Source organism: Schistocerca serialis, chromosome 3 (assembly GCF_023864345.2).
Source record: "Schistocerca serialis cubense isolate TAMUIC-IGC-003099 chromosome 3, iqSchSeri2.2, whole genome shotgun sequence".
In the NCBI taxonomy this organism is placed as follows: Eukaryota; Metazoa; Arthropoda; class Insecta; order Orthoptera; family Acrididae; genus Schistocerca; species Schistocerca serialis.
Window position 1 is genome coordinate 901,156,789 of NC_064640.1, and position 16,022 is coordinate 901,172,810.

A 16,022-nucleotide genomic window follows, 5' to 3' on the forward strand; every position below is an offset into this window, starting at 1 on the left:
AACTCGTACAGAAGTTTACCAACAGTCGATCTTCCTACACACCACTCATGAATGCAAACATGGAAGACAGGAAAGATCGCCGGCCTCGGTGGTCTCGCGGTTCTAGGCGCGCAGTCCGGAACCGTGCGACTGCTGCGGTCGCAGGTTCGAATCCTGCCTCGGGCATGGATGTGTGTGATGTCCTTAGGTTAGTTAGGTTTAAGTAGTTTTAAGTTCTAGGGGACTGATGACCACAGCAGTTGAGTCCCATAGTGCTCAGAGCCATTTGAACCATTTGAACAGGAAAGATCCACTGTTCTTGCCTCAGACCGGCCACAATGCCATCCTCAGCCTATGGTGCCATTTGGATGCGGTATTAAGGTGTGTGGGGTTTCAGCACACCACTCTTCCGCCCATTGTAGACTTTGCTGAGCTGGGGGCCGCTACTCCTCATTCCAGTAGCTCTTTAATTCCAGCCCTCTCACAAAGGGAAAATCCCTTGCGGCACCGGGAACATAAAGGCAGGTCGCCCTCTCAGCTGTAGAGGCTCATAGCGGGTAACAAGGAATATCCTATCCGTGCTCCAAATACCTTCTTCCACACACTGTACAGACGTAGATCCGGATGTAAATCCAGATTCAGTGTCACAGGTGCTAACCATCACTGATTGCCTGACACCACACCTTTCATGTACATGTGTTATTATACACTACTGGCCATTAAAATTGCTACATCACGAAGATGACATGCTACAGATGCGAAATATAACCGACATGAAGAAGATGCTGTGATATGCAAGTGATTAGCTTTTCAGAGCATTCACACTAGGTTGGCGCCGGTGGCGACACCTACAACGTGCTGACATGCGGAAAGTTTCCAACCGATTTCTCATACACAAACAGCAGTTGACCGCCGTCGCCTGGTGAAACGTTGTTGTGATGCCTCATGTAAGGAGGAGAAATGCGTACCATCACGTTTCCGACTTTGATAAAGGTCGGACTGTAGCCTATCACGATTGCGGTTTATCGTATCGCGACATTGCCGCTCGCGTTGGTCGAGATCCAATACCTGTTAGCGGAATATTGAATCGGTGGGTTCAGGAGGGTAATACGGAACGCCGTGTTGGATCCCAACGGCCTCGTACCACTAGCAGTCGAGATGACAGGCATCGTATCAGCATGGCTGTAACGGATCGTGCAGCCACGTCTCGATCCCTGAGTCAACAGATGGGGACGTTTGCAAGACAAAAACCATCTGCACGAACAGTTCGACGACGTTTGCAGCAGCATAGACTATCAGCTCGGAGACCATGGCTGCGGTTACACTTGATGCAGCATCACAGACAGGAGTGCCTGCGATGGTGTACTCAACGACGAACCTGGGTGCACGAATGGCAAAACGTCATGTATTCGGATGAATCCAGGTTCTATTTACAGCCATACTGGCGTAGCATCCGGCGTGATGGTATGGGGTGCCACTAGTTACACGTCTCGGTCACCTCTTGTTCGCATTGACGGCACTTTGAACAGTGGACGTTACATTTCAGATTTGTTACGACCCGTGGCTGTACCCTTCATTCGATACCTGCGAAACCATACATTTCAGCAGGATAATGCACGACCGCATGTTGCAGGTCCTGTACGGGCATTTCTGGGTACAGAAAATGTTCGCTTACTGCCTGGCCAGCACATTATCCAGATCTCTCACCAATTGAAAACGTCTGGTCAACGGTGGCCGAGCAACTGGCTCTTCACAATACGCCGTCAGTACTCCTGATGAACTGTGGTATCGTGTTGAAGCTGCATGGGCAGCTGTACCTGTACACGCCATCCAAGCTCTGTTTGACTCAATGCCCAGGCATATCAAGGTCGTTATTACGGCCAGAGGTGGTTGTTCTGGGTACTGATTTCTCAGGATCTATGCACCCAAATTGCGTGAAAATGTAATCACACGTCAGTTCTAGCATAATATATTTGTCCAATGAATACCCGTTTATCATCTGCATTTCTTCTTGGTGTAGCAATTTTAACGGCCAGTAGTGTATAAAACACCACCCAGTACAGCTACTGAGTGTGTTTTATGTCTGAAGAAAAGAAGGGTGGTGTAACATGTCATTCTGTCCTTTTCTATTGCCTCCACCGCATCGTACAATTTTTATGTTGGCTGTATACGTATCTGAGGTGCGAAATTTCTTCGTTGGATACAGAGACGAAAGTGATATCAATGAATTTGTTGATATTTTTCTTTATATTGCACAATAACGTACATCAATTGTCAATCTGATTTGTGAAACTATTTCATACATATTAACTTTCTGAAGCTGCGTTGCTATATATATTTCGACCGAATAGATAAACTGAAAGTCTGCACCATCTCGAATGTCTTCATTTTGAATAGTTTATCACCAACCGTAATACATCCAAAGGCGATGAGGAAATATACAGAGTGCACTGTTTTATTGTAAACAGTTAAGGAATGGACAGCTCAATTCGAATGTAGCCACTCTTCAGCGTGATTCACTTGTAGCACGTTTCAAAACTGCAACAACACGTGAAAACAGCCGCGCTACATGAAGTGTGAGGTGGAGGAATATGGGGAGGGAGGTGTTCTGTGGGCATCCATCACACAGAGCACCGATGGCTGAGTGCACCATTCTCCCCTAAGCTAATTAGACATTTATGCCCAAACCTGCCTTATCATAAATTTTATTTTACAAGCAGACATGGACAACAGTTCAGTGTTACATGAGTGACACTCATCCTCACACTTCAGACTCAACGTTTAACTGAAAATATTTTTATTTTAAAGTTGAATAACGGATTATTCTTTAGTCTTTTATGTGTGATAATAAATGAAGATTCTAAAACATGTCTTTCTGTGTAAATCATAAAACAAAATAAAGACCCCTGTTATATTTTTGAAGACTAAAGCTGGATTAGCTTGTCTTCCTAGCATGAACATCAGCTGGGAATGCTATGGAAGTGCGCACATCTCTGCAACCGATAGGTTAGGGCTATCTCTGGATTAAAACATTGAAAAAGTGCCATATATGACCTCTACGATCAGCAGTTACAGCTCTGTGAAATACCTAATGCCATCAACACGTCAGATGAGTGCAGTACATTTTATATAAATAATTAACTAGTAGAAAGCTTTGCGTAAAATGATCGTGAAAAATGTTACTTCTTACTGAAGTTAAAACCGAAGTTTATTTCTCAGTATTTTTGGGACATTTTAAAGAGAATTAAATGTTTTTGTATTTCAGTTTGTTTCTGTGAATAAGACAAGGATGCATCACAAATGAAGAACGGAAGAATTGTGTTTAACATTCTCTCAACACTGCGGTCATGAAAGGAGGAGCACAAGCCTGATTTCGAAAGGATATGGAAGGAAGTAGGTTGTTCCTTTTTCAAAGTAACAGTTCTGACATTTACTTGGAGAAGTACCCCTGAATTACTTAAAACGTAAATCTGAATGGCCAGACAGGTATTTGAGCCGTCATCCTCCAGAATACGAGTACAGTGTGCTAATCACTGCACCACCTCACTTGCTGTCAGAAATGTAGACCAATCAAAATACTAAGTCGAGGCTGATGATTTTGCAGCGAAAGGATGAAATCGGTTTCAACTGTCAAAAAAGCCTGAATTGTGAGTGTTTACAGGTATGGTACACAAAATGGATTCTTTATATTGATTAACCTGCAAAGAGTAAAACGATAGTGCTTAATAGCATTTGGTAGTGCGAGAGTGAGAGATGATAAACATATTAAGATGAGGCGTGAATTACAAAAGAAAATAAAAACTCATCTTTCTTCAAGATAATTCACATCTTCACAAAGTTTCAGTGGCAATTAAAGTACTGATTTGAATCAGCTGATTGACAAAAATTAAATGACGTGAAAAAGAAACGGAAAATAAATTGGGGAGATATTTACATTGAATCTGAAACTTCGTAGAGGTGAAAAACAAAATCGTAATTTTTAGAAATAATTTAGAAGTACCTCTTCCACTATCTGTTTGAAACAGTAACAATAAAAGGTAAAACGAAGCACAGTTAGCGCACGTTTAAAAACATGTAAAACTTTATGCCGAAACACTGATATAAAAAAAAGCACTTTCCTAGCATTAAGAACCGGGAAGACGTGCCCTAAGTTAAGGAGTCTGTTGTGGGGGAAAGGTCGGCCGTGAGGAAGGTACGAATGTGACGGTATAAGCATGGAGGACTGGTGCGTAATAGCGAGGGGGTAGGATTGCCTGTTGTGACTGAAGAAGGGGTGAGGTTGAACTGGGTGACCAGATGCCCTATATTTTATGTGATTATCATTTAGCTTAAGCGTCCCATTGTTTCGACAAAGAGAGTAATGGTCGTACACTGTCCCGTTTTTTGTTAAATGTCTCGTATATTTTGAAACAGCACGTTTTTAAGTAACGTGCAGCATAAAAAAATGGAGAATAAATGTGGTCATACTGAATAAATAAAGAAAATACACTTTTTGATTAAATCAAATGAACGAGACACTTTTTTTTTTTAGTTCTGTGTTTGGTACTATGCAACGCTTTCATATAGCAAGGAGTTTGTCACTCGCACTTTTTTGTGCATTGTCTATTGCTTCAGGCCACAATGTTTACAAGTTTAGTGTTAGACTGTAAGAATCGCACGTTACGTCACTACATGTAATACACTGCAAAATTTTCACACAAATTCTAAAAAGATTATTGTATTTACAGACGAAATTAAAACAAAGTTTCAATGTTTGAAATTAAAACGCAAAACTAGAAATCATTTTCCTCATTTGTTTGGATGTAGCAACCACAAAAAATAAAATATTTGCTCTATTACTAATAGAAGAGTTCTTATTTGAGTGAGTGTCAACAGAATGGTACTGTGAGCTGCGTAGTTGTAGTGTAAACAAAGTATTTTAACACAAATCTAGTACATAAAGGTAGTGTTAACTAAAGTTTCCAGAAAACATAGATTCATTTCAGTTTCTGATTTCGTACATCTGGTCTCCCTGTGGTAGAAATGGGAATTGGTGACGCTAACTGTTGTTGGAAAAATGTTGTGTACACGATATTACCGCCATTTGTATATGTGCATATCATTATCCTATAACTACAATGACCGCACTGTAATGCAAAAAGAAACGATATTTGTTGAATTCAATACAGCGCCGCAAATGTGGCGAGCGAGGGGAGTCAAGGTTCTACATTCCTGTTTCAGCCAACTGCCAGACCTACTTCTGATTTTGAGACACTAGCCACACTGGGTAAGGGGGAGGAAACTCATTTCTTTTATTGTCATGCTAAAATTTGCTTCTTTTGCCATAGCACATTTGAGATAATATTTTGGCGCACATGCTACTTGTTGTGTAGACTACTACAAAATTCTGAAACAGTGGTTTATTAATTTTAAGTGACGAATGGTGGAAAAGTAAGGTCAATAGCTTATGAGAAAGCACATCCTCTGTAAGGTCTTCAGTAATGTTGATCCAAAATCCACAGTATTTCTCGTTTCATCAGCTATCGATGGCCCTTATAAATAATTACGTAGTTCCATCGAAAAGGTCTGTAGTGAGTGGAATAACATGCTAAATCTGAAATTTTGTATTACCATATGAAAAAATAGTCTCCTCTCAGCGTGCTATCTTTTGCAAAAAGATCATTTTGATACCTCAAACAGCTTATGAATTATGAGGAATGTTCTGGATATTTCGTTCTGGCTTTATCGCTGGCTTGCGTGATCGCAAATGGGTGTGTTATATCAGATCAATTTTGTCGAGGTTGGTAATGATCAAGACCTCTACCCAAGTCTATAGAAAGATTTAGTATGTTAGTTAAATTTCCGACGCAATAAAATATAATGTAATATGCACCAAAGGCAAAATCATAGAAACCCCTGATTTTCGTTGCAAACTTTTTTTGAAATTTACGCAGTGTATTACGTAAGCGCAAATATCACGATAACTATGACCATTGACGAATTTCTGGACACGGCATAGTGGATCTGACATGTAAAGGTATAAGTAACGCAAAAAGATTTTTTTTTTTACTGAATAATTTCTATAAAATCGTTTAAGAAAGATTGCATGGCGTGCGCACACCGGCCGAAATTTCCTCACTGCACATCGGCCACAGTACTCTTTGCGGGCTGTCCGTGCTGCCATCTCGTTTAGCAGTTGAGAAACACCACCTAAGTGTGACTCGTGTTGGCGGCTATCAACTCAACTCTGTGCACGTACACGTTTGCTACACTATTGAAATTCCACATAACGCAACACATTGAACACACAATACTCAGTGAAACATGAATTTAATTGATTAAACTAAGATATGTTTCGTCCATGGAAATAAAAAGCCAAGTGATTTCATTGCAGTAGTTACACGCTCGTTTTGTATCGCTATTTTTGTAGTGTATGAATAGCCGTCTGAAGCGCATGGAGGGGTATGAAAGCACAGCAAATCATCCTTAATGAAACATGGTAGTATTTCTAGTATTGAATTGTGTTATGGAAGTTTGCATGAGTCTTCATACAGTAAATCCAGTTAACCAATTCATCTTGTTGAAGCCGCAACGCCCCCTCCGCCGTCCATAACGATCTCCTAAGAAATTCCTAATTTTTCCAAATGATTAATTTAGTAAATACAGTTTATTGAACTAAACAAACAACAATAATTAATAATACCCTATAGAAAATAAATTACAGGTGTCATTAAACAGTGTTAAATTTCGAAATTGAAATCGTGAAACAGAATTGGTTTTATTCAGCCAATATGTTAACGTCTACTTTCCGTAATTTTATTTCAGTACTAACTTTCATCATATTTTTTTAGTCTGTTTTCCACAAGACACCGTTTTCAATTGTCATTATGCCCGCCGTCTTTGCACCATTGAAGATCGATGACGAATTTACAGGAGTTTTGGTTCTGAATAAATTCACTACCTTTTAGCGTTCGTAACTGAGGTATAAATAAATTTTTAACACTTTCACAACATTTGGGAACTCTGATTTTTAATACACGTCTTGATATGACCACGAAGCTGGAATTTTTTTCTCCACTTTTAACAATTACCCAGATGAAATACTTAAAATGTACCACTTCATCTTCAAAATTCACTTCAAAGTCCGCAGAACAGATTTCAAGGAATCTATTTGTTGCTATGGGCACCTACCTTAAATTCGGCAACAGACTTCACTCAGAACTCAGCGAAAAACCCATACAGGAAAGAGCTTTCTTTTAAGCGTTTATACAATGAGGAAATTCTCAGCGTAACTTGACTATTGGTACGTAAATATCAGTCATGATCATCTCTCTTCCACGAACCACAGTTTCCTCCGTGTTACCATCATCGTGTATTTCGCTGTCATTTTTCCACTTTGTGATGTTACGAAGTTTTGTAACGATTTCAGAAATTCCACAGCCATTTGAAGCTCAACTGCTCTATTTTGTAAGGCACTGTTAACGCCATTCATCTGGTCTGGTACTGCGTTTCGTAAAGATGTGGTCTCGTGAACTGTTGGAGGCTTGTGATTCCCACCTTCAGCAACGTTCTCCAAAGGCTTCAGAAACTGGGTAGGGTTTTGAGATAGCATATTTGCTGCGTCAGCTCTTCAACACCGTCTAGTCTTATATGGCGTTTTTAAAACAAATGCAGCTCCTTGCCAACAGATGTTCAAGCACAGAATAACTCAAACCTTCGGTTCAAATTGGAGCAGATTATAGTGGGACCACAACCGATTATTTTGATGTATCGGACAAATTTTCGAATTGTATTTTTTGTGTGTAAGGGACACACGCAGCGTACATCGCGTAACAACGACGTAGCTCATACTAACTGTTCAAAGTGAAGATCACCAACAAACACAAATGTTTCGTAATTAAGGAGTTCATGTATGAATGTAAAAGATTGCTTATATGACCAAAACATGAAAGAAATGTATTTATTTTCGTGAAGTTTACACAAACGAAAATGGCAAATAGCACTGAGGACTATGGGACTTAACATCTGAGGTCATCAGTCACCTAGAACTTAGCACTACTTAAACCTAACTAACCTAAGGACATCACACACATCCATGCCCGAGGCAGGATTCGAACCTGCGACCGTAGCGGTCTCGCGGTTCCAGACTGTAGCGCCTAGAGCCGCTCGGTCACATCGGCCGGTCACAAACCAAAACAAAATTGTAAATCTCAGGGCCGCGTCTGGGCGGCCGGCGCGAGCTACACCTCGTGTATCTCGCTCCGGCGACAGGGCGCGGGCGACCGCTGGGCCATCTGTTGGCGGCGCGGCGAACACCAGCCGCGGTGCGCCCGACCCGAGCGCCAGGCCGGCGCAAGCTACACCGACCCCCGCTGCTACCGCTGCGCCACCTGTCACCGGCGCGGCGACTGAAAGCAGCACTGCGAGACCCACGCCAGATGGCAGCACGGCACCACCACCGACGCAGACGACGGGGCGGCGCGACGTGAACGGACGGACTGCAGCTGCATCTCCGAGACATGGCAGCAAGAAGAGGAGATGCCGACGCCGTAACAACCGTCCCACTCCCAACCTTCCGCCGCAAAACTCCTGTCCTCCACCAAACTTGACCAACCCTCCTGTACCCTCCGTACAGGGCGCAACCGAGGCAGCTCCGCGCTCCCCTGCCCCAGCCGACGCTCGGCTAACGGAGAGGCAGCGGTGCTGGCTGGCGGCCCTGGAGAGCGTCCACGACCAGCCGTGGGACGCATTCGTCGCGGTCGTCGAGGACTTCATCTCCGAGATCGCCGAGACGAAGCCACAACGCCAGGCAGCCGGAGATCGACAGGATGGGCCACCAGCAGCAGCGCACCGCGGCCAGGGCCGCGCCGACGCTGCTGCCAATCCCCCTCCCCCTGCCCCTACACGCGGCCGCGGTGGGCAGCGCGGTGGACGTGGCGCACGGCGCGCGGCGGCCGCCGAGCGTCGGTACGACGCGAATGCAGCGTCTGAGATTCAGAAGCTGTACCGCGCGGACCGGCGCAAGGCGATGCAGCGCGTCCTTGGCGAGACGTCGCCGTACTGCCAAATCGATGGCAACGTGCTCACGGAGCACTTCAAGAAAGTATATGCTAAATCTGACTTTTCTGTTTCAGATGCACCAGCTGCTGTCCCGGACTTTGCCGCCACCACGCCTCCTGATGTCAGCGAGGAGGTCCTGCCGCCGATCACCCCCTCAGAGGTGCAACAGCGGCTCCAGAAGGCGAGCAATACTGCTCCTGGGTCAGACGGAGTCACCTACTCGGACTTGCGACGTGAGGATCCTGGCTGCCACGTGCTAGCTAAGATCTTCTCGCGCTGCTGGAATGAGCGGAAGACTCAGGTGCAGTGGAAAATATCCACTACCGTCCTCATCCACAAGAAAGGGGACGTCTCGGACGTGACAAACTGGCGGCCTTTAGCATTGAGCTCTACCATCTCTAAGCTCTTTGCTGCAATCGTTGCGGACCGCACTTCTCTCTGGGCAGAGCGTTAGAACCTGCTCTCCCCAGAACAGAAGGGCTTCCGCACGTTTGAAGGCTACTACGAGCACAACTTCATTGTGCAGACGGCAATTGATGATGCAAGGCGCAGGGGAGGCCAAGCATGCTTTGCTTGGCTTGATCTGGCGAATGCCTTCGGTTCAGTGCCTCACGCTCACCTCCTTGGAGTACTGAGCAGGATGGGACTGCCAGAGCAATTGCATCAGCTAATTGCCGATATGTACAATGGTTGCTCCACCCGCGTCCGTACATCTGACGGACTAACGGAGGAGATAGAGATCCAGGCGGGGGTCAAGCAGGGCTGTCCACTGTCGCCCATCGGCTTTAACCTCGCGCTCGAGCCGGTACTTCGCGCCGCAACCTCGCTCAGAAATGAGTGTGGTATTCCGCTTAGCGGCGTCAGTGTGAGTGCACTGGCGTATGCGGACGATATCGTGCTTCTGGCGCGGGATTCAGAGGCGATGCAGACGCTCCTCAATGTTGTGGGTGAGGCGGCGACGTGGGCCGGGCTTACCTTCAAGCCGTCGAAGTGTGCCACGCTTCACATCCGCCGTCGGCAGACACTAGGCTCGGTATTCGCCCTGCAAGGGGGAGAACCAGCCGTGCTCGGTGCGGGTGACGCCTACCTCCATCTTGGCGTTCCCACCGGGTACAAAGTCTCGCAGACGCCAACGGATGCGATCGCGGCAATTCGATGTGACTTGCAGCACCTGGACGCTTCCCTGCTGGCTCCCTGGCAGAAGATTGACGCTGTGCGTGTCTTCCTCCTCCCTAGGCTTGACTTTGTCATGCGGGGCGGAGCGGTACGCAAGGGGCCGCTATCTGCACTCGACAAGGCAGTGAAAGCGGCTGTCAAATCATGGCTCTTCCTTCCACAGCGTGCGTCCACTGAACAGCTGTACCTCGCGCTGGGAGAGGGAGGATGCGGCCTGACGCCGCTCGCGGACGCTGCGGTCATCTCGACGATCGTCCACGGCTTCCGCATGCTGCACTGCGACGACGCCACCGTCCGCGACATCGCCTGGGCCACTCTATCTACGGCCGCGCGCCGCCGACTGGGGAGGGAGCCGAGTCGACCCGACTTGGCCACCTACCTGAGCGGCAGCACTGAGGGTGACCTCGCACGTGACGGAGGCGGCATCCAGTCACTGTGGACGCGCCTAGCGCCGCGTGGCGTCACCTGGCGCTGGAGTGAACTGCTCTCTGAGTTGCAGGTGGAGGTCAACGGCCGACCCGCCATCGCTGACGACGCGGAACACGGCGGCATCGGAGGGGTGACGCAGCCGGCCACGGAGGGGGCGGCGCCTGGGACTACACGACACCTCGAAGATGGCGGCGATGGACCGCAGCACGATGATGGCAGCGTGGGACGCACCGCCAACACTGGCGTCGAGCATGTCCGGGTGGGAGGGGGCGCCAAACGTCTTCTCTCGCGGACGCTCCGCGAGTGTCTGAGGCAGCGCCTGCCCAACCTCCTACTCAGAAAACCTGACCAGGGGAAGGTATTCGAGTGCACCAGGGAGTCCACAGCGTCCAACCACTTCATGGCGGGAGGCAAATACACTCGCTTCGCAGACTGGCGCTTCATTCACCGCGCCAGGCTCGGAGTCGTGCCTCTGAACGGTTGTCGCCGCTTCGATGGGCGGGCAAACAACAACAAAGCCTGCCGACGCTGTGGCCACAACAATGAGACGCTCCCACACGTGATCAACGCGTCTATGGTGCACTCAGCAGCCCTGCAGTATCGCCACAACGCGGTCCTCAACCGCCTCGCGGCAGCAGTCGCTGGACGGCCAAGAAGAGGAAACACTGCTGTTCCTGACATCAGGATCAACCAAGCTGTCATAGGGGACAGCAGTGGGCTGCGTCCGGACCTCGTAATAACTGACGAGGCCGCGAAGACTGTGACCATCGTCGATGTGACGATCCCCTTCGAGAATAGGCGGATTGCGCTCGACAACGCTCGGCAACTGAAGAAGATAAAGTACGCCGACGTTGCGCGCGGATTAGCCACTCGCGGCTATTCCGTCACTGTCGACGCCCTGGTTGTCGGCAGTCTGGGGGCGTGGGACCGCCAGAACGATGCAGTGCTCCGGCACCTAGGCATCGCTAGCCGCTACTGCCAACTGATGCGGCGGCTGATGGTTTCTGACACCATCAAGTGGTCCCGCGACATTAATATGGAACACATTATTGGCTACCGCCAGTATGTGTCCCCCTAGGCTGTGGCATGCTCTGACGTCAGGCTGCGAGACCCTCGAGACTGCAGTCGTCGGAGAACTTCGAGGTCGGTGCCTTCGTGACGTCGGTGTCGAGATTCTCCTCCACGACGCGGGACCTGCGGCGCTACACCATCTTCGCGCCGCACTGCAGCAGTGCCGAGTCAGTAGCGGTGCGTGCGGTGCTGCCTGGTGCCCCTCCCTCCGTGGTGTCCGCCGAATATGGCCCCCACCTCGGTTGCCGCGGTGCTAGGCGGCGCCAAACGTGTGCCTACTGCCCGGCAGCCTCCAGCCAGCGTGGGAAGCAACGCCCTCCTGCCACGACACCCCAGTGACGTCTGCCGCAAGGCGGACAGAGGGGAGAAGTCCGGCTGAGTGTGACCCGCCTGCGTGCGTGGCGCACCAGCCGCTGGCAGCCGTGCATGTGCAGTGTGCTGTCAGGGCACGGAGAAGAATGGAAAAATAAAATAGCCCCTAAATTAGGTCCAACTTACCGTGGTCTGACATAAGTAAGGCCGCGCCTATCGCGGTAATACTCTTAAGGATGACATACGTAAGTACCCGCGCCTAACGCAGTCTCTCAATATTTAAGTAGTGGGCTTAACCCACGAACTAGAATAGTAATACAATACTTATGTACGGTAAGAACCGTTTCTCTAAATTTTATCTAAACTTACTAAATCTGTAAAACTCGCATTGTATAGAGTCATGAATATTCTTTTCCTAAATTTATACTTCGTAAAAATGTAACTAAGAATTATCTCGATAAATAAAAATCTGTTCTTATCAGCTTAATGCTGGCAAGGTCGGATAAAACACATACTTATATGCGATGTATTTTCTTTAGTCACTGGTCTTCCAGCACCCGAATATGGCGAAGCTGCAGCAGCAGGCTCCGGAACGTGGCCGGCCTTGCTGTGAGGGTAGCAACTGCCGGTGTTACTGCCGGACCTGCCCTGCATTGAATACTTCCTCCCTCTTTATCTCCCGATTATGACTGAGGGTTGCGAGATGCTCAGGCCCCATCTGGCCCTTCCTCGATCGAGGTTCAGCGATCTGCAGGGAGGCAGATGCAGACCGGTCTCCTGTGTGTCCAGCCTTTGCTGTCGACACCGGCGGCAGAGTTGGTAGCGACGTATGAGCCTTCCACTCTGCTCGTCTTCCTTTTTTTCCCCCGGCCAGCTACGTATGGGTCTCCACTGGGGCTAAACACAAGATTATGACTCTCTCCATCTTGGCCAGAACCCAAGATCTTATATTTCCGAGATAATTCTTAGTTACGTCGGCCCGAAGTGTGATGCTCCGGTGTCCGGCAGCCGCCGTAGAGCTACACCTTCGCGGCTATTTTCTCCTTACCGACTGTGAACCTCTCCTACGTTCCTTCCCAAGTATTACCTCAATGACCAAAAAAATCTGTTCTTATAAACTTAATATGGGCTAAAATGGACCGATTTCTGCACCGAGAAGCGGTCGCGTTTATTTTTCTGTTTCAGGTCCGCGACTTGAACGATGGAGCTGGTGGTGACGCTGCCGACGGAGGTCTTCGGCTGCCGGATCTGCTTCGTCACCAAGGCTGCCGGCAGGCCAACCTTTGGCGAGTATAAGGACCACTCGGCCCTTCTCCTCCAATACAGAAGGCTGCACGACCCGGAAAAGACTCCCGTTTTCGAGTGCGAGTTTTGCGGCCGACGCGACCCGCGGCTGAAGATGAAAGCGGCCATCTGCGGATCTGCAATGCAGCATCCGCTACCCCTGGCGATGCCGGTCGGGGGAGAGTGAGTATGGGACACGATGCTGTGTCCGGCACTCTGGGGCACCCAGAGAGGTCGGCCGGCGGGAGGTCACAGGCGAGGGCCCCCGAAGCTAGGAGGACAGGCCCTTCGTCCTTAGTTAGTGCTGGGCGAAAGCCCCAGGCGACAGCGGCCCGGGTAGTACCACAGGCCGCCTAGCCTTAGATAATAGAGAGGGGCTATGGCCACAGACCAGTCCGGTCCCCGAAGCTAGTAGGACAGACCAGCTGGACTTAGGATTAACCTACGCGGCGGTCCTGACCCGCAGCAGCGTGGTGGGCTCACAGGCTGCCTTGCCGTCGCCTTGTGTGAGTGGGCAGGTGTCTGCGACATCCAGGACGGCGGTGGTTGCTGCCCCCGCGTCGTGCGAGCCGTGTGTGCGCACGCCGCGGTAGTCTGGCATCCCCCTGTCGATACGCTCTGCGACGTCAGCCGCGTCGCCACGAGTACCGAGCGCAGTTCGGGAGATGAAGGCAGCACGCTGCCGACGCCTGCCGCCGAACGCGTCGCTCCGGCCAGAGGTGCAGAGTCTGGTAAAAGCCGCGGCTCGCCGTTGCTTGCGCCGGCCTCTGTACCCAGTGGCGTGCGCTGGCCACGTCGTTCGGCTGCTGCAGGCTAGAGAGCCTGTATGGGGAGAGAGTGGCCATAGGTGAAGTTGCCCGTGATTGGTTGATTAGCTTTGGTGCCATTTTCTGCCAAACGTCTCTCGCGCTTCCTATGTTAGCTTTTGAGTTGAACTGAAGTTCAGAGGACTTTTGGAAACGATTAAAAGGTATTTGAATTATTGAGAGACCTGTTATGCGTTGCGCATGCACGTTCGATTTAGTTTATCGTTTTAGAACGTAATTAGCGTCTGCGATCTCAAATACGAGTTGAAATAATGAAGCTATTTGTGATGAAGTCGGTAGGCCTACATGTTTGAAGTAAACACGTTAGTAATTGTACAGTATTGTTTTTGACATCTGTAATTCATTCTGCAGACGTTCGTAAACGATGCCAGGAAGGAATGAGTAACTCTTGTAATAAAGTCCAGGTACAACTTTCTTAATGGTATATATTAACCGAAATATTCAGTTACGCCTATAAAAAGTTTGGTTCTTCACTTTGGCCAGAAAACTCTGATTGTAAGATGTCAGTTTTTTTAAATATTTTCAGTCACGCAAAACAGGTAGGCCTATTACAATTTACTGCATTTTTAAGCTGTTATTTCTTTAACAGTTCGTGCATACTGGTAGCATCATAAGCTTTTCTGAAGCCAATATCTGACAGTCCTTGCTGGAAACGGAAGGTTCCTGTAATAATTGTGCCATGCTCACTCGACTTTATAGCGTGAAACTTTATTTCGTCCAGAATCAGAACACTAGGCATTATTTTGGTTTCAGTATTATTGCCTGACTGTTGACGCAGGCAAGATGTTAGCACGTTTTCCGCAGTTGTCGTGGTTAGTGAAACATTATTCGTAGTAAATAATTGTAGGTACTCTCGAAGGTAGAGCGAGGTGGCGCAGTGGTTAGACACTGGACTCGCATTCGGGAGGACGACGGTTCAATCCCGCGTCCGGCCATCCTGATTTATGTTTTCCGTGATTTCCCTAAATCGCTCCAGGCAAATGCCGGGATGGTTCCTTACAAAGGGCACGGCCGACTTCCTTCCCCGTCCTTCCCTAATCCGATGAGATCGATGACCTCGCTGTCTGGTCTCCTTCCCCGAAACAACCAACCAACCAACTCTTGAAGATAGTTTTTAATAGGCCTACTTACTGTGGGGTAGAAGGGATACGGTAGTTTTCTTGTTATAATTGGTCGTTATTACAGTAGCCTACATTTAACATTACCCGATTTTTGTAATCTTTTTCGTTTGTTATCTACGAGAGGTATTCAGTAAAGTCGTAAGCAGTTGTTTGTTTGGGACATGCAAATAGTTTGAAGACGTGACAAGAAGTACTAATACGCTCACACTTTTTGCATGTCACAAGAAAGCAACTGCTTACGACTTTCATTCATCTGACGTCATACAGGTACGTTAAATCTTTAACGTTATGCACTTCCGATACAAAACATATGCTATACACTATATTTTTTCTATTTACGTTACTTTCATTGCAGTATGTCTAGTAAACGAGCTTTAAAGGAGATAAATGCAAGTAACGAATAATTTTTACAGCCACTGTATCAAATTTTCCTGTGCTGTATGTAGTAGGCTACTATGAGTATATTATAGCTGTAAAGAAAGGCATTTAACGAATGATTTCGCCATATTGTCTTGTGCTTTTGATTCGCTGAGTGTGTACTCCACTACTGGCCATCAAAAGTCCCGTCCGCAGTTTGGCAGAAAAATGGCCGCCGTATCGTCCGGTTGGCCACTCTCTCCCTATACAGGCTCTCTACTGCAGACGTACACGCGCATTCCCTCTGCGCTGCCGACGGTTACGTCGAGTGGCCCCAGTCAGTCACTCCGTTTCCGCTCAGGCAGGGAGTGCTACTAACAGAAAAGCCTCTGTTAACGATTATGATTGGCACACAGTCACCCCACGG

At 48.0% G+C, this 16,022-nt stretch overlaps 1 protein-coding gene across 1 annotated transcript; it reads left to right on the top strand.

Moving 5' to 3' along the window:
* The first annotated feature begins 8,986 nt into the window (after positions 1-8,986).
* LOC126471310 (uncharacterized) lies at positions 8,987-9,472 on the top strand. Its single transcript, XM_050099432.1, has one exon. The coding sequence runs from the start codon at positions 8,987-8,989 to the stop codon at positions 9,470-9,472; it is 486 nt and encodes a 161-aa protein (XP_049955389.1).
* The last annotated feature ends 6,550 nt before the right edge of the window (positions 9,473-16,022 follow it).